This window comes from Ammospiza nelsoni, chromosome Z (genome assembly GCF_027579445.1).
Source record: "Ammospiza nelsoni isolate bAmmNel1 chromosome Z, bAmmNel1.pri, whole genome shotgun sequence".
NCBI lineage: Eukaryota > Metazoa > Chordata > Aves > Passeriformes > Passerellidae > Ammospiza > Ammospiza nelsoni.
The window spans coordinates 80,030,534-80,053,707 of NC_080669.1; the positions used below are offsets into that span (position 1 = coordinate 80,030,534).

The 23,174-nt window shown below is 43.5% G+C and overlaps 1 protein-coding gene across 1 annotated transcript in view; it reads right to left on the reverse strand.

The window, feature by feature from the left end:
- Window positions 1-23,174, reverse strand: part of DNAI1 (dynein axonemal intermediate chain 1) — a 130,773-nt gene that overhangs the window by 35,605 nt on the left and 71,994 nt on the right. The window contains exons 14-18 of the mRNA XM_059493115.1: window positions 19,925-20,014; window positions 15,270-15,357; window positions 13,347-13,426; window positions 6,570-6,718; window positions 5,570-5,669 (exon numbers count right to left, since the gene is read on the reverse strand). Of these exons, the coding sequence (XP_059349098.1) occupies window positions 5,570-5,669; window positions 6,570-6,718; window positions 13,347-13,426; window positions 15,270-15,357; window positions 19,925-20,014 (507 nt within the window). The remainder of the gene's footprint in view (window positions 1-5,569; window positions 5,670-6,569; window positions 6,719-13,346; window positions 13,427-15,269; window positions 15,358-19,924; window positions 20,015-23,174) is intronic.

Genomic DNA, 23,174 nt, shown 5'->3' on the forward strand with positions numbered 1-23,174 from the left:
CAGATTGCAGGTCATTATCAAATGCCAAGCAATAAAGATCAAGGTTCAGGAGCTGCTATCTCCGTACAGAAGGATTTGACAGACAGCTGGAGGCTCTCAGTGGCCAAAACAACAAAAATCCAAACTTGCAAATTCAAACCTAAGTGAGAAGTCATTCCTAGCAGTGAATTAAATAATTAATTAAGAACAGAGAGGGGCAGCTTTATAAACTCTTGCAGATTCTCCTGATGGACTCTGAGCCCCCAGTAGGTCTTTATGCAAAGTCTAACAGATTAATCAACACACAAAATCTTTTGAGATGCTGTCGAAGTAATTTTTTTGATTTAAACACCCATGAAGCAGAAAAAGGCAAACTTGGCTCCTGTGTGCCTGAGTGAACTAGTTAATCTCAGCGGATCAGTTTTGTCAAAATGCCATATTTCATAATCTGAAAGAGCAATGACTTTAGTAATGAAAAATTGGCCTCTGAGCCTCTCTGCAAAAAAACAATTCCTGTAAAGCCATCAACAAAAAGGGGTTTAAATTTGACTTTGTGCTGAAACCAACTACAATGCTGAAAAAGTCACCTCACCTGCACTCAGCAGCTAATGGATGTGAGTGAGCAGTAGTGTCCTGAGATGCCTGATGCTTATTTTGAGGCTTGGAGACCACTAGGGCACACCATGATGGGAGGGGGGCTGCATCAGTATAGGAGTGAGGGCTCAGAGCCTGCCATAGTAAACCAAAGTCTTCCAAACCAGCTTTATTCCCTAAAAATAGCTGCTAGTGGAGAGAAATGCTGATGTACAAAGAGTCTGGTGGCAGAGGGAGGAGAATGGGGAACAGTCTAATTGGCACAAAGTGAAGGCAGCATTAATTTTGGGACTCTGACCATCTATCTCATTGAGCACTGACATGCTACCAGCCCTTGTTCTAAAGCTGACTCTCCAGCAGTCCACATCAATCTCAAAGGTTCAGCAGGGAATAAGAATGAGCCTTTTAGGTTTTGCAGCAGAAGAAAATGAACAGTTTTACAAGAAACAGCCACTTATGCTGCAAATACAATTTCAAGGCCATTTTAAGAAAGCTCCCACCTGCTTCAGCCTACTCAAAGGTCTTTTGGGTGATGGCAAAGAGACTTATGCTCATTCAGTGTCTTTACACCCCTGCAATTGCCCTGGTCACAGTGCTGAGGGCCAGGAAAGACCCTGTCCCAGCCCTGCAGAACTAATGGTAGCCCCACAAGGTATGGATAATCCCCCTGGGCTACTGCAGAAGGGGAGGATGAAAGATTCAAATGCAGCAAGGGCATTTGTAGTCGTGTTCACTGCCCTGACATCTGGGCAAAAGTATCAGCAGATGAGAGACCTGCTGGCACTCCTGATTCATGTCCTACAAGGAGAGGCAGGACTAAGTCAATAATACCCAGGGAAAGATTTGCAAGCCTGAAAGGTTTAACAAGCCTCTTGTCTGCAAAACCATTCATGCTTTGAAGATAGAGTTTGACTTTTGCTTCAAGTCCACGCTAAATGGGCAGCAAGTTTCTGCAAATTGCTCTGTGTACACTCACACATGTGCCAGCACTAAGCAAATGCTTCTCTCTTCACTGAGGAAGGATGGCAGCAAGACCAGCTGGCAGAATAACCTTGGCATGTTATCCCGTGAGTTAGATTCAACAGAAAGCTGGTCTTCAAGGCTCCACATTCAAAACAGTTGTACAAACAGTAAAAGAGGTTTATATAAGCAGGAAAGAGCACACTTGCTTCCTGAGCAGCAGCACAAACCATTAACTAACTTCCTGAAGGTTTGGGTTGTTTAAAGTATTTCACATCTTGAAAGGTCAACAGTTTCACTAACGGGGAAAAACCCTGGAGCAAATGTCTGACCAGTTTTCTCTGCAGAGTGAACACTGGGATGGCATTTATCTTGAGGCTATCAATATTTACTACAGATGGTTATAACAGGACCCTCCTCTTGCTGCACTAGTAATGAATTATACAGCCCACAAAAACAAGACAGTGTACAAGCCTGTGGCAAAACCCCTGGGATCCTCCTTTTCACACAGGACATTTCATAGGGTCATAGGATTAGAAGGTAATTCAGGTTGAAAGAGACTCACAGAAGTCCCTAACCTTCTGTTAAAGAAGATTCAACCCTGAGGACACATTTGGTTTTAAGGGGTCTGTCCAATCTGGTCTTGAAGCCTTTCACAGGCAGAACTGCACAGCCTGTCTGAGCAAGCTATTTCACCACCTGACTGCCTTCAGAGCTAAAGCTTTTTCCATATATCCAGCCCAAACCCCTCATTTCAACTCACTTCAGCTGTTGTGTGTCATCATCAGTTCATGTGCTGCTGTGAAGATCTTGGCTCAAACTTCTCAGTGACCTCCTTGAAGGTTCTGGCAGGCTGCTGAGCTCCTTCTCCAGGCTGAAAAAGCCCAGCTTGACCACACCATCACACCCATTGCTTAGGGCAGCTATGGCCCACAGCCTGGGATCCAGCCAGGGGCACACTTGTGATATGAATCTTTGGCTTTTTTAAGAGGTGTAACTATTCATGCATGAATTCTGCACTCACAGAAGTGTAGAAAATGTCAACATCATTTCCTTCTTTAATGAAAGTAAAGTAAAAGAAGACCAAGAGAAAATTTCAGGAATGAATCCCAGTTTTACATGTTTCAATTATTTTTTTATACTTTAAATGTAAGTTTAAGATGGACTTACAGCAAACTCCCAAAAGCAAATACTTCTAAATGCTGTAAGATTGAATTAAATCCCTTCAATTTCTCTGCCCTCTGTCCTTACAATAAGCTGACCAGTATCTCCACATTTCCTGTACCCTAAATGGAAATGTCCAGATATTCAAATCCACCACCATTTTTTTTTTATTTCCAAAGTGAGTCTCTCAGCCCAGCTAGTCTTTTTCTTCCTGACAGGCTTTTACCATCTCCAGCATAAGGTGTTCTCTTTTATGAATCTCTGTTTATGATCTTTCTGAAATAAAATGATCAGCAAGCAGAGCAGGAAACTAAGGAAATTAACCAGAACATGATGGAGAGCAATAGTAGCAGTCATTATCCACTGCACCAGCAGTGGAATGTGCACACTTGGGTTATTTATGAAGAGCAGTGCTGTCCAAAGCAGATGCCCAGCTGCCAACAAACACATTTTATCATAATGACCCTGATATTTACAGCTTTTATTAAATCCCTACCTCCTGGATTCATGGGGATTGAGAGATTTTTATATACTAAAATGCCCCAATTTCCAAGTCAATCTTAAGAGGCTCGTACATGTTTTGGACATATAGCATGAGCTCCAATAAGGAAAAGTGTATTACAGAATGTACCAGGTATCTCTTGAAGACTGCAATTAGGGCCTGATTTTAAAACCACCTCCAGGCAACCTTCAAATTTTGCAGGCATGATTATGTGCAGATGCCAAGACAGAGGCTGTTCACAAACAGGAGGGCTTTAATGTTTTATTTTCTGGCTTCATGTTCTGTATTTTTCTGTTCTGGAGAATCATAGAACATCTTGTTAATGCAGATTTTTTTCCCCAGCATTAATGGAGCCTGCCCTTTGCAAAGCACTGAGTTATTCACAAGTGCACTCTGCTACAAAGTGGAATATGTCCAGAATAGAAAAAGCTGTAAACAACTATTTATTCCACTTCCACTGCAGATCTAGAAGGTTCTGTTCAACCATAGCAACTAAGCTACGTTTCAGACACACCCTCCTGCAGCCAGCATGGTTGGTGGCTAACACAGAGACCCAATATTCCTGTCAGCATCAGCCTGGCCAGCCTGCTGCAGTAGGAAACCAGCTCCTGCCTGGACCTCTCCTGCTAGCCAGCCCAGTTTTGGGCTGCTCCTGGTTGCTGGCCACTCTCCTCAGAGTTTGGGGTACAAGGCATAAAGCAGAATTAGATCCTGTTAAATTAGGTTCTGTTCAGGATTACTGAATTAGATCCAAGGATAGCCAAGTGAGGTACCCTAGTGCAGTGCAGCCAACTCAAACAGGCTTTTGCCTTATCCGCAGCCTCACACAGACTCCAGGTCCATGGAAGCTGTGGCTGATGTGGCTAGGACAAGCCGAGGGTGGGATGGGAAGACCCCACAGTGCCAGCTCTTGCCAGGACCACAACAGTTTCTCCGCAGTAGGTAAAGCTCTGAGAAAGAGCCCAAGTGGCACGAGGCATCTCTAGAGATGAACTCACTGCCAAAACTTGACCATGTAACTATGAAATCCAAGTACTCACAGAGTTTACCCTCCATCTGTTCATGCTGCCCAGCACATATCTCTGCCTGCAGACATCTCCACCCTTTTCCCCACAGGCACCAGGCCTCAGCTGGGATTCCCACAGCTCTCAGCCCTGCTTACCCTAGCACTCAACCAAAACTGTGACTGCCAGCAGAACTCTTGCACACACAATGTCACTTGTGGAAAACAAGCCTGAGGATGTGACTGATGCACTGAACACATTCACTGCCTCCATGCAGGCCCTTCATTTGGTGTATGGGAGACTGGGGACAGACAGATTCACAAAAGAAGGACCCAATCCTGACCCTGGCTGGGAAGGAAGAGCATCAACATTCCCTAGGCTGTGGCATCCTGAGCTTTCCAGGGACTCAGTGAAGAGATTTCTATTGCTTAGGAGAGACAAATTCACAGCCTGAGCCAGTGTATCAGTGAAATTATTTTCTTGCTATAATATAAAGGTTAAACTACAATAAAGTGGCCAAGGCATCAATTCAATGATAGGGACACATAAAGGCTATCCTTTTGCTGGAGCAATTCTGGCCAAACTGCACAGTCTTTCTAATTTATAGCAGCTAAACATAAAGAACATGGTATTAGAGCAATGCACTCTTACAGTATTCAACAAGTATTGATGGATAGCTGCATTTTCTGGCTACTTGCCAAGCCCAAATTAACCATCTGAGCTACTGCAAGACATGGCTAGAGGCAAAAATAAAACTGCCATCATGCCAGTATTAGGACTGATCTACAGAGTTCATTACCAAACTATTACTCTTAGAGACAGCCTCACATGGTGGAAAAATGTTGATTTTATCTAACTGGAACAAAGTTCTATGGGCTGACCCTGGGCATATTACTATAAATGATTTTTAAATATCTGTGTAAGTATATTACCACTTTATTCTATTGTTGCTCTACACCTTTAAAGCTCACAATCAATGCCCTGATGTCAGCTTGTATAGGGGAGTTCTCATCTGGAACATTATCTCCCCATCTCCAGGGACGTACTGGGGATTTAATACTGAGGGAATTCAGTGTTTTAGTCATGCATAACCATGTGCAAGCTGCACACCTGCACTCACATGGTTAACAGGAAAGCAGGGAAGGACTTGTATGAATTTGAAACACCCACTTTGAGAAGGACTGAGAGATTAATGCCCAGGGATGTGTGTGTCAAAGGCAGGAAAGCATAGGAAAGGGTGGGTTCCTACTGGTGGCTCCCTGATACGCCTGGCCAGGACTGGGCTGGCTCCTTCCCATGCTCAGCTCTAATCTCCTTTGATTTTCTCTCAGCTCAAATCAGAGCAGTGTTGCTCCCAGCCTCTCACCTGGCCATCAATGGTGACTGCAGCAAACACCGTGGAGGAGTAAGGAGACCACGCAACATCCCCTACAGCAGTAGCCAGGTCATAGACAAACAGTGGAGTCCTATAAAAAAAGACACAGAGAGAAGAATTCATGTAAACACATGCCACTGTGGAAGTGTAACACTGAGTCAGGAACACCTGGCTGTTGCAGAAGTGGGAGATGGGGTATTTCTCTATGTCAGATATCAGCCAGGGCTGAGCCAAAGGCAAAGCTGAGCACCAATACAAATGGGTCAGGATTTCACCTGCTGCAATGAGAAGAGAGGCAGCATCTTTCTTTCTTTCTTTCTTTCTGAAAGCATTTTGAAAACTTCTTCCCAACACACACAGCAAGATGGAGTCTCTCTGGTTAATATTAATAATCATATGGGAAAAAATTATCTGTACTTCCTCAACAACATTGAATATTAATAATTATATGGGAAAAAATTATTTGGACTTCTGACAACAACATTGAATATTAGAGCAGTATTGGCAACAGGAAATATGTGACTCTGACTGATTTACAACAAAATCAATTTCCTGATTGAAACCAGACATTCCTTAACCACTAACCCTGAACTTCAGTCCATATTTTAAAATGTTCCAAATCTGGCTTTTTTTTCTTCTCTGGCTCTTAGGAGGTTTCTGGTCCCTGAAGCTAGAAACCACTCCCTGACATCTCTCTGTAGCATTTCTCTGCCACAGTAGGTCCTGCCTGAAGGAAGCTAGAGCTGAAGTAAAGCAGTCAGGCTCTGGACTGACTGTGTTGCTTGGCAAGTTACTGGAGCAGCCGATGCTATATCTTATATCTCATACCTGGGGGTACAAATCTGAGTATAAAAAATAAAAAACAATTAGCATTATTAACACATCAACACCTGGGAAGGAAACTGAGGCTAAAGTATGAACAGGGTCAATGTGTGCTGCTGGCATGTCAGGCTGGACCTCCTCACCCACACCAGGACCCAGCAGGACCTACTTGATGGTGTGATCCCAGATCTTGACTGTCCAGTCAGAGCTGCAGGAAATGAAGACTTTCACATGGAAGGGATTCCAGCTGACTGTGTCCACAGCCATGTGATGGGCTTCAAACACATCCAGAAACTGGTTTGAATAATTTTTTGAACACTGCAATGGAAAGAACTACTCAGTAATCAGAGCTAGACCTCCTGAAGCTTAAATTCATGTTGGAAGATGCCTCTGATTACTTGTACAGCCTCTCAGGATCTTCTGGGCTGGCTGGGAAGCGGTGGCTGTACCCAGAGGTGCTACAGAAAATCAATAATTTAGCACATGCTGTTTCACCCCACTTGCAGGCAACATCCTGGTCCTCCCTGCAACACACAGAGATAGAAACTGAAGTTGTTTGGTTGGATTTAAACAACCAGGCCCCTGAGACCATTCTCCACTGTGGGAGCTATATTGCCTTCCTGCCAGCCTGGGCTCCTGCTGTGCTTCTCCTGCATAAAAGGTTCACAAGAAAGGCAGGGGAGAACGTCCCTGTGCTGCTCAGGAGCACTGTGTGCTCACAGTACTGTGCTCTGCTCAGAAGCACAAATCCTCACAGCGTTGTGTGCATTTGAAGTGCCACAGTTAAAGCCTCCAGGAACAGTGCTCTCAGCACAAGAATGTCTTACCAGTCCCTTTGACTGTAAATACTTTGGAAAGATGCTGTCAGTCCTCTCCTGTCACCACCCTGGACAGCCTGCTCAGAGAGCCTGCCCCATTGTACGACTCTGCAGCTCCTTCTGTTCTCACACTTCCCAGAGCAGTGTGAGAACCACAGAGGCTGTCCAGGGCTCAGGCATGTCCCTGCCAGCCCAGGGGACCCCACTGAATGGCAGCCAACAGCAGCCAGTGAGCTAGACAATGCCTACACAGACACACAAGGGTCAGACCAGCAGCATCACAGCTGTGGGTGCTGCTGAATTGCAAAATGAAGGTTGTCTTTAAGAGCTGGAAAAGGAAAACATTTGGGACCCTTGGAAAAGTCACTTTGCGTGTGAGCTTATGAAGCAGGGAGAAGTTACAATCTAATTGGCTGCAAGGGGACTTGATCCAGATCCTGTTAGTTCTGTGCACATGGAAATTTGAGGTTATCTTCCCCAAACCTCCTTCCCTCCAAGCACGTCAGAGGCTTTCTTTACTAGCAACAGAGACTCCATCTCACATGAAACATCCTTTTGCTTGTGTTCCCACACAAGCTGTATTCACACAGCAGCTTGGAGTTAGTTTCAGGATTTTCTGTTAGTTTCCTCACTACTGTCACAGCAATGACTTTTCATTACTCCCTACTGAATGCACAGTATCTGCACAAGCAGCAGATTGCTGAAGTGTTATGTGACTTTAACCCTTGCAAACCAAAGATCTAACTAATCTTAAGGCTTAACTGTTTATCACAAGTGACTCTTACTGTCTGGGTACTGTTCACTGATGCAGGCTGTTCACTGGAATAAGGCTGCTAAACCATTCCACAGTAGCAGCTCCTACATCCCTGAGAGCCTTGTTGTGAAAGGAAATGGAAACAAGAAAGTGGCTCCTATCCCATTGAGATTTACTGACAGCGTCTATAGCTTGCTAATAGTTTATTGCACTGTGTTGCTGCCCCTGTATTTAATTGTGGGACAGAAATCTCCTTTAATGCCATGTTTTGTAACATTACTTCATAATTCTTAATGTTCAGCCATCAGGAAAATCAGTACTTGGCTTGTTTTGAAAGTCACTGCTGGAAACAGACAGGATGGGTCACAAGTAATTAACACAAGAGAGAAGCTCCTTTGTCCATCTGTCCTTTCAAGTGTGTGGATTGAATGTCCCTAATACCTGAGAACTTTGAAGAGTGAGATGTTAACCAGATTTGTCTGCCTCCAACAGAACTGTAATGGTCAGTGTCCTGTTTTCAAAGGCTTGTGGGGGCTAAGCCCTTGATCAGTGCAGCTCTCTGGGCACTGGTACAGGAGATCCATCCTGCTCTGGGATGTGCTGATCTACAGAACTGCCTTTGCAATCTCCACCACAGGAAAGGGATATGAATTTTTTTCTATGAAATCAGCAGCAAAAAGATTTGTGTAGGGCAAACTCCCACCTGTGTCCCTTGTGAGAAATGAACTTGCATGTGTGCTTTAGCCTAAAGGCATCCACTGTGCTCTGGCAGTGCCTGCCAGCCCCACACCACATTAACCACAACCCTTATCATTATCTCTGAGTGCAAGACAGGGCTGCTTTCTTCCCAAGATGCATTTTGAAGAAACACCACAAACTTGAGAAAAAGCTCAGAAAAGTAGTATGACTTTAACGAATAAAAAACAGTTTCTGAGCTAACTAGAACTGCTGGCAAAGTCTTTCCCTACTGTTCAGTTCAAGAACCCTACAATTATTAGATATGTCAGTATGAAAACAGAGCCACTGGAATATGTGACACCCAAGTCCTGACAGGAGAGCTTTGAAGAGGATGACTAGATTCAGAGAGAATGAATTTGTGCAGCCTCTCTGATCTTCTAGAGCACTGCTCAAATTTGCTGGGAGTGTTTTTCTCCTACTTAAATGATGGCAGATGTGTTTGAACGGTAAACAGTATTTTTACGATGAGACAGAAATGCAAAAATATGTCTGTGGCAATACAGGAAACCAGTCAAAGATGACTCTTGACAAGGCTACAAAACATGGGGGAGGAATGCTGTGAGAAAAGGAGAACTCTGAGGACACAAAACTTATGAATAATCTTCATCAACAGCACTTCAGTTTACGCTAGACGGTAGTCTGACACAAAACTCTCCCACATACCTGGTGAATTGGTGGTTATTACTGTCCTTATAAGGCAGAGTTTCTTCAGTTCACTAACAGGAACACAGAGAATCTACGCAATACAGAGATCCAAGAGCAATTTTTTTTCAGAGAAGATTTGTATCCGGCAACAGAAAGGCAGTACTGCCCAACACTGGCACTTTCTCAGGACATCCAGATGCTCTTTAGAAACCAGACACAAATGTGTCCCATGTTGTGGTGGACAGGCTGTCACCAGCTACACCAGATGCTCTCCTGGTTTTAGCTCAGTGACTGCTTGTACAGATCTGTAACAGAAATGCTGAGTTTTGCAGGAAGGCTCACAAGTAGAAACCAAGGCACGTGAATGCATAGGGAAGAACAGTAGGAAATTATAAGAGAAAGAACCTATGGTAATTGATGAAAAATTCAGTGTGTTTGGGGACTAGACAACCAGACAGAACACAGACAGAAGCCCCAAAGATAAGGTGGTGAGAAGAGGAAGAACAGAACTTAAATCACAAAATATTCAGACAATGAAAACAACTTTGCCTAATACAAAGCAAGGCTAAACACTGAGGCAAATTATTTCTCTATTACTAAAGGGTCACTGGAAGTCAGAGCCTGTTCAGAAAACAGTTTGTCATCCAGTTTTAGGGAAATCTCAAGTGATGTGATAAGGATTCAACAACCACCATCCTTTGTCAATATTATTATTATTATTATTATTATTATTATTATTATTATTATTATTATTATTATTATTATTATTATTAATAATAATAATAATAATAATAATAATAATAATAGTTCTGTCCCAAACAGAAAGACACAAATGTTCTGGTACGTAGTATAAGAGAATGAGTATGAGTGAAATTAATTTTGTTTAAAATTAGAATAACCTTTTCTTCTAGTCAGTCTTGCACTAGGTTTTATTATATTCATTTGTTACTCTCAAGAAAACTGCCTAACACTGAAAAAAAAACCCAAAGCCTTTCTTATATGAGTGTATTCAAATTTCTTCACAATTTTTCTATTGAAAGTCTGTTTATTGGAAGTTATTCCGACCAGAGTCTTAGAGTCACAATGTTTCAACACGAATCTCAGAGACCATACTTTGTGATGTCAAGCTGAACAATTCCTAAATAGCAAGTAAGATATGCAAGAAAGCATTCAGAATTGCGTTACAGAATCATATTAATTCAGAAACAGTTTCTCCTCTACAAAAAAGGGCAATAGATTAGTCTGTGTGTAATTTAGATAATGATTTCTTGGCTTCAGAAACACTATTAACAAAGCCATTTTCAGAACTTCACCACAATTGTTCTGCAGCTAAAGAATTAACATATTATCACACTATTGGTGGGCATGCCTGCTTTCTGGGGAAATAAAAAAAAAGTTTCTCCGGAATTCACTTTCCAAGTTATTTAATAAATAATCTAAAATTTAGCCTGTGGGGAGAGCAGCCCGTGTTTGATCCCTGACTCAGACAGCACGTGAGCAGTCTGTCCATCTCACTCCAGATGCAAGAGCAGCACAGAGATCTGAGCAGCTCACTCCTGCTCAGGGCAGCCACAGGACCTGAGAGCTGCTCAGGCTGCTGTGGGACGGCCCCTGCTCCCCATATCCAAGTGGAGCAAGGCTGCAGGAGGCAGTCCATGGGCAGCTCCAGTAAGGGGCTCAGATGTGCAGTGTTTCAGTAAAGTACGTGATGAAGGTGTGTGGTATTCCTTGAAAACTGTCTGGAGCAGCAGCTGACCCCAAAACTTCTGAAACTGCTTGTAGCAAGCTCTTGGGGGATGCTAAGGGTGAACTCTTCCCCATGTTTTTTGTAGATACTGTGAAAGCCTGTTCAGGCTACACACAAGATTTCTCTTCCCTGTGGTGACCCTGACTGTCAGATTGAAGGTAGGCTCTTCCTGCCTGTGGGAACAGCAAGGTTTTACAGGGATGGGTTGCACAACGTGAGAATGGTCACTTTTCACTGAGGCTCACCAATGCAAGAATGTTGCTTAGCAGTAACCCTGACAATAAAAGGGAAGATATGTATCAGTATCTCTCCACATTTGTCCATACAAGAATGCTAAAATGGCTGCATGGCTTCATGGCTGGGATCACTTCTTATGTTAAAACACCATCCTACTTCTAGTTTCACTGAAAATTATCTAAGGCAGAAATAACTACAGCTTTTTCAATGCCAAATTGTCTCCTGACCAGTGCTCCTCCATGAAGAGTTTAATTTCCTGCGTAACTCAGCCAGGACGCAATCCTGAATATTTCTCCTGAGGGCCCCCATCTCACACTGACACCCACTGCCACACTCACCTACATCCATCACTCACCCAAACACAGAGGAATTTAAAACCTGTGGTTCCTTCCTACCTTTTGATCAGACTAAACACAACAGTACCCACCAATTTAGAGTTCAATACCCAGGGTACCAACTCTTTTGGGTGACCAGACTACTCAGAACATCTGCACATGACTGTATGGACGTTTTGTGTTCTGAAACCAACAAAAAAACAGTGCACCTACCCACTGCCCACTGCCAACAGCTCAGCTGCCCACTCCTCCCACCTCCCTTCTGTACCTATCTTGTCCAAAGCAAGTGAGCACTGCTCAGAAATCCTCCCTAGAAACTGCCTGGCAGAGGGAGAGATTTCAATCAGCATCATCACTGTGCAAAGGATACATATTTGTTAAACATATCTTGCCTAAATTATTGATACTGATTTCACGATATGATTTCCTTTGGGTAGTTAATCTGTTACAGGTTCATTTTGCAGGTGGGATACGGGGGAAGGAGTTCAGATCATCCTTAGGGATGGCTGGATGCATCTGCTCTGCAGGTCAGCTTCCTGCTGATTGTCCACCCCCCCACGATGAAGGGCTGTGGCTACAGACTTAACAGAGCCCCAGAGCCAGCTCAGAGGAATGCTGTGCAAATAACAGCTGTATTAGGAAGGCACTACTGGCTTTATGTTCAAGGCTAAATACAGCAGAACTCAAAACTTCCTATTTTTAACCCAATTTCTCAAGAAAACACGATGCCTGTGTCCTTCTGTGTGCTCATCTCTCTTCACAAACAACTTTTGCCCTCACTGGCATTTTCAGCCAAAGCTGGCTGCATGTGGGATGTGGTAACATTAAGGTCTTACACATTCTGTGAAAAGCAATGGCCAGAGAGGACAAAACACCTGGGCAGTGTCCCCAGTGTGGGAAGGGCAAGCACAGTGTGGCTGCTGCTCTCAGCACACGGCTGGAGCTGGCTGGCTCACAGCTCCTGCCTGGCACTGGGAACCAAGGCACCAGCAGGGCACTGCAGGGAGGTGGTCAGCAGGAAACAAGGGTTATAGCTGGAGGTGGGATCACTGAGCTGGGAACAGCGTGGGACGATCAGGAGGAAGGTTTGGATACGTAGCGATGGACTGGAGGTTCCTACCAAGAAGAAAGCAAGAAGAAAGTGGGACTGGGAAAGGATCTAGAAAGATCTTAGATGCCTTTTCCAACCTAAATGATTCTATAATTCTATGTGATTGTGGAAGGGAAGGGCTGTAGGATGCTAATCCGTAGGAAATATGGCTTCATTAGCCTGGCTGCTCCCAGGATATCAAGTCTAAAAAGGAAAAGAGCTGATATTTTTCCTGCCATTTCCCCACAGTCATGGGGACAGAGGATCAACGCCTTTTAACTTCTGCACTGATCCTACTTAGCACTTCACTTGCACAGCTGCAGTCTGCCAAGCATTTTCTGGAATGCAGTTTGCATGAAAAAAATTTCTGCAAAATAGGGTCTTAATTGGGTCTGTTCAGAGAGCTCCCTGTGACCCTCTGCAGTGCTGCTCTGCTCTCAGGCTCACCACAGGCATCCCAGGGCAGGACCAGGCTCTGAAGCTGTACTTTGTTATCACCTGAGCAAACAGTTCAGATGATGAGCCTCAAAGACACACATGGGTCAGAGGATGTAAAACAAAGCATAAAGAAATATTTTTTACCTTATAGATCTTGCCCTCTTCAGTACCAACGAGAAACAAATAGTCTATCTTTTTGTGAAAATCAAAGGATATCCCACTGCCTGTTAACAAAAAAAAAAGGTCTGTCACATAGAGAATTGGTTCAGCTGGCCAAAACATGCTTCCTGCCTATGGTAAACACACACTGCCTGTGTTTTCAGAAGTGATTTCTTAGCCAGAAGCTCCCAAAATAAATCAGACACCCCTTCTGCTAAGCTTTCCAAGCTGTGCGTGTCCCCAAGACCTGCAATTTGAACAGCTACCCCAGAGATATGTAAAAGGGTACTGAAAGAACCAAAAGGTTACCAGAAACCACTTTAGCCTAGGATTAATTTTACTAAGAGTCAAAAATACCTGGTGCAAACATAAATATTCTAAGGATCTGGCCACCTCCTGCTGGGGAAGAATAGATCTTTTCTATTTGTTTAGTATTCACAAAAATGTAAGTGGTTTCCTATGCATAAAAGAGCCGAGTGAGAAAATACCCCACCATACCTTCCAGTACTCTTTTTTCCCTTAATTCAGAATCCATTTAGCAGGCTCACTTCAGTAAAGCCAATAACAAAGGATGTGATTTGGGAAGAAATCCTCTGCTAGGGACAGAAGGATCCTGTTAATGTCAAAAGCCCTGAATTGTGCAACATTGTGAACTATGTTTAAAACAGGTGTCAACCACAAACAGGATGTGACTCATTGAGATTTTGTGGCTTCTGCTCCTGAGGCAGATGCATCACCATCCAAGAAAGCCATTTCACATGTTGGTGAAAGAAAATTTCAGCAGGGTTCTTGAACAGAAGATGGGATGTCTGTTGAGTGCCAGAGCTCCTTGAGGCTGTCCCTCCCAGCAGGGATACCCACAGCAACCATCAGATGAGAAACAGGAACGAGCAGACAAGGCTCAGAAGCACACAGTTACAGAAACTTTCTGCACAGGCAGTCGTCTCAAGCATTATGTCTTTAACATTAACAAAATGTAGTTCTCAAAGGAATTGTTAGGGTAATTTCAACTCTCTAATACCATCTGCATTTTTAACATTCAAATAGATTGTTTAATATTCAAGACAAGTCTTTGAAAATCCATTTCCCAGTAACAGTAACAAATAATCCCAAAGCCCTGAGAGTTCTGCAGTGTGCTGCTTTAGCTGGTTTCTTGCAACCTATTGTGGCACTGCAAAGCTTCCCACAGCCTGTTCAGCAGTTACTAGCCTAGAAACACAGCAATCCTTAAAAACAGAGCAAGGCTCTCCTCCAAACAGAGGTCCCATCTTCTCAGCCAAAAGCAGGTGTAGAAGGATGATAAGAGGATTCCTCAAGGACTTCCTCGGGCTTAGGACCTCCAGAGCTGACTCATCTCAGCTGTCTCAAGCGCAGGATGATCAGGATGAGAGGATTCAGCCTGGAAGGACTGCACTGACTCCACTTTGTATAGAGGAGCCTAACATAGTAGCTCAGAATAGACACTGTTTTTACAGAGCCCAAACTCGAGGAGACACATCCCAAAGCTGGCTGGGTGAACTGTGCACCCAGTAAAGGGCAGAGGTTGCTTTTCACCTTGATTTTGCCAGTCCAGATCAATGCCTGACAAAAAGAACAAAACTGAGTTTTGACACAAACAGGTATGTGCTTTATCCACACAGAGATAGCCCAATAAAATGGACATTTCTTGAATTAATGTTCAATTCATCTTTTTATGTACGTAAAGGCCAAATGTAACCTGCAAAACTTGACTCAGTGGCCATTGCTCCAGACAGACTTTGCCCTAGTGCATGATGAAAGCAAGGAGGCGTAACCCTCCTTTAGCTCCTTTCCATCTCAACACCCTGTTCCCAATTCAATTTCCCAGAATGACTGATGAGAGACTTTGTGTCAGTAATTAATCAGCATGGCAAGGACTTGGGCTCTTACCAAGCGTTTGCAGCTGCAGCCCCTCTGGCCCCTGCATCGTTGTTTCATCTGCTGACAGCTTGATGACATCCATGTGAACCAGCTCACTCTGCAGGCAGAGGAGATTCGACATGAATAGCATGCTTTGCAGCAACAATACAGAGACATTCAGTACTTTGAAATGGCAGATTTTATGGAGGAATTTTAAAAAGCTGCCCAGAAGTTGCTTAATGTTTCACATTTGGCAGTTTGTAACATGGTGCTTTCCACAAAACCTTCAGGAAACTGATGCTTTGGTACACTGGAACTGAGAGCCACTGGTACATTACCTTGACATGTGCACTTGACCTGGAAAATTTTGAATTTCAGGGTCAGTGTTTTTTAGTGAAAGTTGGCACAGTTAGCTTAAATGATAGTGTTTAGTTAAATCACCCTGTGTGATTTAAGATGGATATTTCATATTCGCAGGGAGCTAACAAAAGCCCCACATTAATGAATAGCAACTTCTCATCTTTCCAGTTCTGGCTTCTTAACATCTTATCCCCAGAGCAGCCTCATTTCAAAATACTCTCAATTTCATGGGCTCTGAGATGCCAGCAACATCTAGTAAGCAGTTTGCTCGAAGAGAAAACTGCCCCATGTTTCTGTTCTCAGCAGAGTTTTAAAGAACTATCATGACACTGCTTTGCAAGGTGGTGAACACAGGGCCAAAAGGTTGGGTCCCAAAGAGTTTACAGTCAAGGTGGGAGACCAAAGACAGATGTAAATAGACATAATGTAGGTAAATATAAAGAAGCTACTGGAGGGAAAGTTACATTCTCAGACTGGCTTTGGGAGTTGGAATACCACTGCAGAATGGAGTTAGTTGTGACTGTAAAAACACCCTGGGGCTCCAGAGGTCTCTGCCAACCCCAACCATTCTGTGATTCCCTGATTATGTGATAAAAAGAACAAAAACTAATGATTAGTGAGCAGTATGGGCTGTGGACTGGATGGTATAATATGCAAATATCCCACTGAAGCACCACTACTTAGCTCAGTGAATTAAACTGTAGTTGAAGCTTCTCTTAGCCCAGAGCAGCACTCAGGTGGAAAAAGAATTCTGCCTGGCAAAGTCAATCCCAGGAATTTCCATGCTGAGGAACGTGGGAGATCTTCTTCAGTACTGCAGTTGAGAGAGGACAATGTTCTAGAAAGCATTTCTATCATACTCTGGGGGTACAAAGTTACAGAAGATTCAGAAAAGGTCAAAACTCCAAAATGTTCTTCCTTCTCACTAATTCTCACTGCTACACACCCACATGTGCTGGCCTATTGATGGTAGTAAATTTTTCTCCAAGAAAGCAGCAAGAAGCAGGACAGACTCCTAAAGAGTTCCACCTTAGCAGCTCTTACAGCACATTTCAGTGGGTAAAGGCAGGAGAGATGCTAAGAAAGTGGCCACACGTGCTGGTGTACATGCGCATGAACTGGAAAGAGCAGCGCCCAGAGGGATCAGGAGCACAGCATGTTCCACTGCATGCCCAAGTAGGAGTGCTGGTGGGTTGTTGGGAGAGCAGACAGGACAAGCTAAGCAGGCACTTACCTCTGCTCAGGCTCCCAGGTCTGCCTGCTCTCCAGAAAGCATGTGCCCTGTCCTAGACATGAGTCTGGTCTGAAGAGCAGCTTTGGAGCTGCCTGCAGCAGGTCACATTGATACACCCAGTGGAACAGATGTGTGATTTGTGCAGGCCCAGAGATGTGCTAGCACACTATCTCTGTGTTCTGGTAGAAGGGTAAACCTCAAGGGACCTTCTTTCTAATCACACACCTTTCTGCAGCCTTCCTCTGAAGGTTTCTCCCAGTACCTTCACCTGGCAGAGGCCCCTGTGGACAATTCCTGCAGCCCCTCTCCTTCACAAAGGACCCTGCTTGTGCAGACTTCCCTGCTGTGCTGGTTTTATCTTGTACCCAGCTTCACAGCATAAAAAACACTTCTGTTCCTGGGGCTCTTTGTCACCAGAGCCATTCACATATACCTCTGGGTAAACATGCTGCTGACAATTTGGCTTTCCAGGAATACCAAGCAATAATATGTTGCTTCTGCCTAATAATTGCAGAGCACTTTGTAAGCATTAGTGAATCAGGCCTTACAGCTGCTGCTTTCCCCTTACTTCTTATTAGCCTTAAGTGATGAAGCAGGCCCAGAGCTGTTCAGTAATTTAGCTGTAGGTGACACAGGAGGGGGTGAACTATGACTACTAATCAAATATGGGATTGCTGAGCATCAGACTGAGAAGCAGTATCATGCTGCATCCCAAACAATTCTTTGAAATGGCTGAGACGTTTCTCCCTTTTGATAGGAAATGTGTATACCACAAGGAGGGGGGGCAGAGAATCATCCAGCAGAAGTCCTGCATCCTTCCTTGATGTTTTACACCTTCATGAGGACCCAAAGTCAAGACAGTCGAAGTACACAGAACTTATGTGCTTTTTCATGAAATTTGTCCGAAGTGATTGTGCCCATTTCTAACAGAAACAACCACTATGGTCAAGGCAGATCAACTGTCCCTGGCTAACATTTGACAACTCTTCTATCCAAATCTTGAGTGCGGTTTGCCAAATATTTGTCTGGAAGAAATAATGAAATTATTCACTTTGTGCTCTCAGCTTTGGAAGTGTCAAACAGCTAACAGTGTTTGAAAGAGCTTTATTTCTGGATAGCCCTCTCAAAAAGATTAGCAAAGCACTCTTTCATTTATTCCCTGTTTGCACCATGGTTTTGTAGAATAGAAAACCTCTGGAGTGTTTTCAGTTTTACTCCAAATGAAACCCAGAAAAAGCTCTTGTGAAACTGGAATTCAAGCAGATTGTCCATTTCTCCTTTGTGTATAAAAAACCCCACAGATTATAAAAAAGCATTATTTTCATCGTGGTTTTTGTTTTCTCTGTTGAATATCTGTCCCCCGCAAAAATGTCCAAAGCAGACAGCACCTAAAACATTGCTGTTTTCCACCCCTGCCTACTAAGTAAATACTAGTTCTGGCAATTTCAGAAGTAATTTAATCAAAAAAACCCCTAAAAACCCAAGACTTTTCACATGGGTAAGGCAAAGTTCATTACAGTAATGTAAGGAATAAGTAGAAATTACAGTGGGCTAAGTGGATGCAGATCTTAGAAGTCATACTAAGGATACATAGAAGGAAATATCTATGTGCTCAAGGGATAGCAAAACTACAGATTATTAAGTGGAAACAGTTATGCACTGGTGCAAAAGACCCTCTGCTGGGTGAGCTGCTATCAGAATCCATCTGCAAACACTTAAGTCATCCCAGTTGTGGCATTTCTATTAAGTAAGAGACTTCAGCCAGGGTTCCCTGCCTCCTAAGGGGGCCATGTTGAGCACACTCAGTTACTGGGGCTCAGTTGCTAAGTGTACCCTGCCAAATCACCTCATCTAGATGTGTCTGGCTGCAGGCATGTACTGCCCACTTCAACCCAAATCTTTTGGGCATTCCTATTCAGGGGATAACACAGGACCTGAGTGCTGAGACACTCTTAGTATGTCCCTGTCTAGGGAGCTCTTTTGGGAGAAGGACTTGGGATACATTTGCAGAAGGGATTTTTGATTCTGAAGCTGCATGTATGAACATGGAAAAGTCTATAAAAAATAACTTCATAAGCTGTGCCATCTGCCTGTGCTTACACTGTTCTTTAGGAGATGGTCCTGTTCCTGAACTGGACATGAGGCTAAGATTTACATGTAATGCTAGAAATTAATCCCTGCCATGGCAGCAAGGCCTAAAAATTTCAAAACTGGAAAGCTTTGGTAAAACAGATTGAAAAATTAGCATCCTAGGATGTAAAGAAATTTCTTCTTTTGTTGGGAAATAATGGGACAGCTGCTTCAAACTCATATTTAGGGCAATGCAATTATTTTTTAGCGAGATTTGAAATCTTTAAATGTAAAATGAAATAACCAACAGAAAAACCCACACATTGGGATTCAGAGACATGAATCTAAGGGTCATTTGGGGACATTAATTCTAGGTTTCTATCAACATATTTCAACATACTCCAAAAGGAAAAGTGAACAAAGGCAGGGCATGCAAACTAGTTTTAAAAAGTTGTATTGGATGTGTATTGGAGTAGGCAATGTCATGGCAGGGAGAAGCCCTCTGCCTGTCTGATAGCAAGCTGCCATCCCACTGCAAATGCAAACTTTGTACTACTCACTCTGTCCCACATGGGGAGAAATTTAAATTGACCCTCTCCCAATTCAAATTGCAATCTGTAGGGGAGCATTTTGGGGATGAGAATCTGGAAGCTGTGAAAAAAAGCAGATTATTCTGTTCTGTGTCTAGTTGACCCTTCTGGGACAAAGAAAGTGTGAGAACAAGGACCAGGCTTGAATCCCTGCTGCTGCCAAGCAGGAAAATGAGCTCTCATTTTCAGGCCCATGGGGTGCTACAGGTGCAGGCAGGATGAAGGTTAGGTCCTGACAATGAGTAGGCTGACCCTGCTTCATTTCAGAGTTTAATGTGCAGCCCCAGATCCAGCTGTGACTGCACCAGCTGCTATTGCTAACATTTCTTTTCAAGCTCATTAGAAATAAAAATAATACTAATGAATCACTGAACTTTTGAGAAAATTAGGTATAATTTCACTGGAAAAAGAAATTGCCACCTACTGTTTACCTTAATTAAAGTCCATGAAACAATCCGCCCATCCGAGGAGACAGAGAAGAAGTTGCGGTTGCTGTCCATGTCATCCTTCTGCCACTTGACCTTAAAACAAAAAGAAAGAAGAAGACAGTCCCAGTCAGCACAAGGTATTCAGCATTAGCAGGACAGAGTCCCATGGCCTAAGCAAAGTCTTCTGAAATCCTTCCTAAAGAGCAGCTGGTTTGCATCCTGGAGGCTCACTGGTGTGAACACTTATCTCCACCAGCAGGAGCAGAACTGTCCTGAGCACTCTGGTCAGTCACTTTCCTGCAGGATGCTCCAGCACAGGAGTAAAGCCCCTCTGTACCCACCCACGGCCACTAGAGCACTGCCATCAAGGACAGGCCTTATGAGGTGTCTGAGCTGTGCACCAGACCTCTACACTGTGGCATAGCACCATCCCAGAGACCCCTGAGACATCTCCAAACAGCACCAGTGGAGCCACACCAAGGCCCCCAAGCACCAGCCTTGCCTTTCACATTTGACTAATTACATTATTCATTACATTACTGCAGTGCCATATGGCTGCCCTTCAGCCAGACAGCCTCAAACTAGCTTTCTGCCCCTGTGTGGGGTGCAGGCAAGACCTTGCAAGCAACATGTGACAAGGGTCCTTGGGGCACTTCTGTTTCAGGGAGATGAAAACTTCTCCATTAAATCTGAAATCCTCCCTACACCTTCAGAGTATCTGTCTGCCTCGTAAGGAGATTTGCCTTTCGACTGTGACAGCTCAGCAGGAGAGATAAGAACTCAGATAAATGGCTTACAGTTTAGAAGAGACATTTCAGTTAGACCAAAAGCATTAAGAACACTCGATTTTCAGATCTGGGAATTCAATCAGACTGAAGGGAAAAGAATGACTTGTCACTGGGTCTGTCAGCACACACTCCTGTTGGCATCTGTCAGATCAGGATGGGGACAAGCACTTTAGAAGGTTCTGAGAAGCTTTTCAAAGGTATATCTGTTCCTGTCCAAGCAGTGGAGCAGATGAAGTTCCCTAAACATCATCCCATAAACATGATAAATGGGTTTGATCATCCCAGAACTTACCAAATACTCTATCCATGACCACTTATATAACTCATACCTAGTTCAGAAAACAAACAGCCTTCTCAATACTTTAATTACACAGACTGGGTATTCGCGTGACAGGTCCTTGTGAATAACTGTTAATTCTCTTTTGTAAAATTGTTTATACTGTGAAGTTCTGTGGAGCATGAAAATTAAGCAAGAGACTCAGCAGAGAGCAGTTAACCCTCCACTGAACGTTTCCTTCCTTTTCTGAGGAAGGAAAAATAGAATGTAAAAGGAATCCATCTGAGAATACCTCAAAATGCCAGTTTCATGCCTATAAGACACAACTGAAGAGCTTTGAGTGGCATATACCTTTGAATATCCCTGCACAGGTGAAATTGTAAGTCTCTGTGTGGAACTACTTCTGTTATATGGCATTAAAGGAATAACATAATTCAAAATGACCCAGAATAAAATGATTAATGATTAAAAGGCAGGTTCAACAGGACAAGGATTGCCAAGGCTGACCCACTGTGGACAAAATGGGCTGGGTGTATCTGTTCCAAGAACATCTCCCTGTGAGCATGAGCTACTGCTGACAGTGATAGTCACCAGCAGCTGCTTCAGATGAAGGAGGTGGTGTAGTGAGAAGTTTTAATTCAAGGTGAGAAATGCAGAGCTCAGGGACACTGGTTACAAAGACGTCCAATCTGCCTCGTGCTGAGCGCAGAAAAAACATCATATTTTGAATCAAAAGTTTTTTAAATGTCACTCTAAAATGGTCTGACAGTAAGATGTTTTTATGTGTGTGTTCTCCTCTAACTCATGTTCTTTCTGTCCAGCTTACTGTCCCAAATATTTGGGGAAAACTTTGCAGACCATGAGAGCACTGGTAAATGCACGGATGAAGGTTCAGCAGCTGTAGTCCATCCCCACCATTCTGTGCATCCCCCACCGTTCTGTGCAGACACAACTTCTGAGTCCTGATGTGAACACCGAGTGTTGCAAGAACCTCGTCCAGAGGTGACCAAACAGCATAAGAGCTATCATAAGTTCATGGGGGGTTTTCCCAAGCTAATTCCTTTCAGCATTCCCAAAGCAAAGAGGTTTTACCCCAGGGTTTGCCTACTCCAAATAACCTCTCTCTGATGGAGATCTATTCAAGTTTTCTCCTCTTAGTTAGGTGTCTAATCCATTACATGGGTAGGTGGGGTCACCAGCCCCAAAAATCAAGTAGGCTGAATTGCTTGGGGTACTCTTCCTCCTCTATTCAGATCAGTCACCAGTACTTGAGTTGGGTAGTTTTTGTAGACAGCTTGAAAAACAGCCTCTCAGGGACACCAGGCTCTGCCCTCAGATGACTATTAGCTGCTCTCAGTGATGGTAGCTTGAATTTCAGAAAACAGAAATTGGCATTTAATCCTTTCAATTTTCATTCAACACCTCTGACACCTTAATCGTGTTTGTGATCCCTTTCCTCCTGATCTCTGAATCCCACAAATGCTTATTAGAGTAATTAGACCTCATGATACTGCAATCAAATCGGGCATCTGCTCAGAACTGGCCTTTTCCTTGCTCCCAGAGGCTTGTCAACATGGCACAACCTCCCACCATTAGCAGCATCCGTGCTGAGAGGGGTGGAGCATTTGAGGAGAAAACCAAGCAACTGTCTGCACAGTGGCATGAAGTTAATTTTTGCCCTGAAGCATGTGATAATCAGCCAGGGATTTTGGCTGTGTGAAACTATTTAGAGCAAAAGTTCAACTATGATACAATCAGAGTAAAGAAGCACATGAAAAAGAAAAGTGTGTAAACAGCAGAGAGGAGACAAGCAAGCAAAAAGCAGCAAGCATTTTCTGTCCCTGATCATGATGAGAACTGTAACAAAAACAAGCAATTTTTTCAGTGATCTTTAACCTGACTATTATTGCAGTGCAAAATTAGTGGGTGAAACTCATTGCTGTAAGAACAGCCTACCACTTTTTCTTTTGATTTCTTAAAGCTCATTTATTTATAAAGAAGTTGAGACAATTCAAAACGGTATTTAATACACAGAAATATAAATATTAATAACTCATGTTCATTACTATGTACAGCAGGTTAGCAGGGTGATAATCCATTCATTTCCAGCAAGAGAATACTATCACTTTTATGTGTGGCAGCTGGTAATGGCTCCTGCCCAGCAGGAGATTAGACCATTTATCCAATC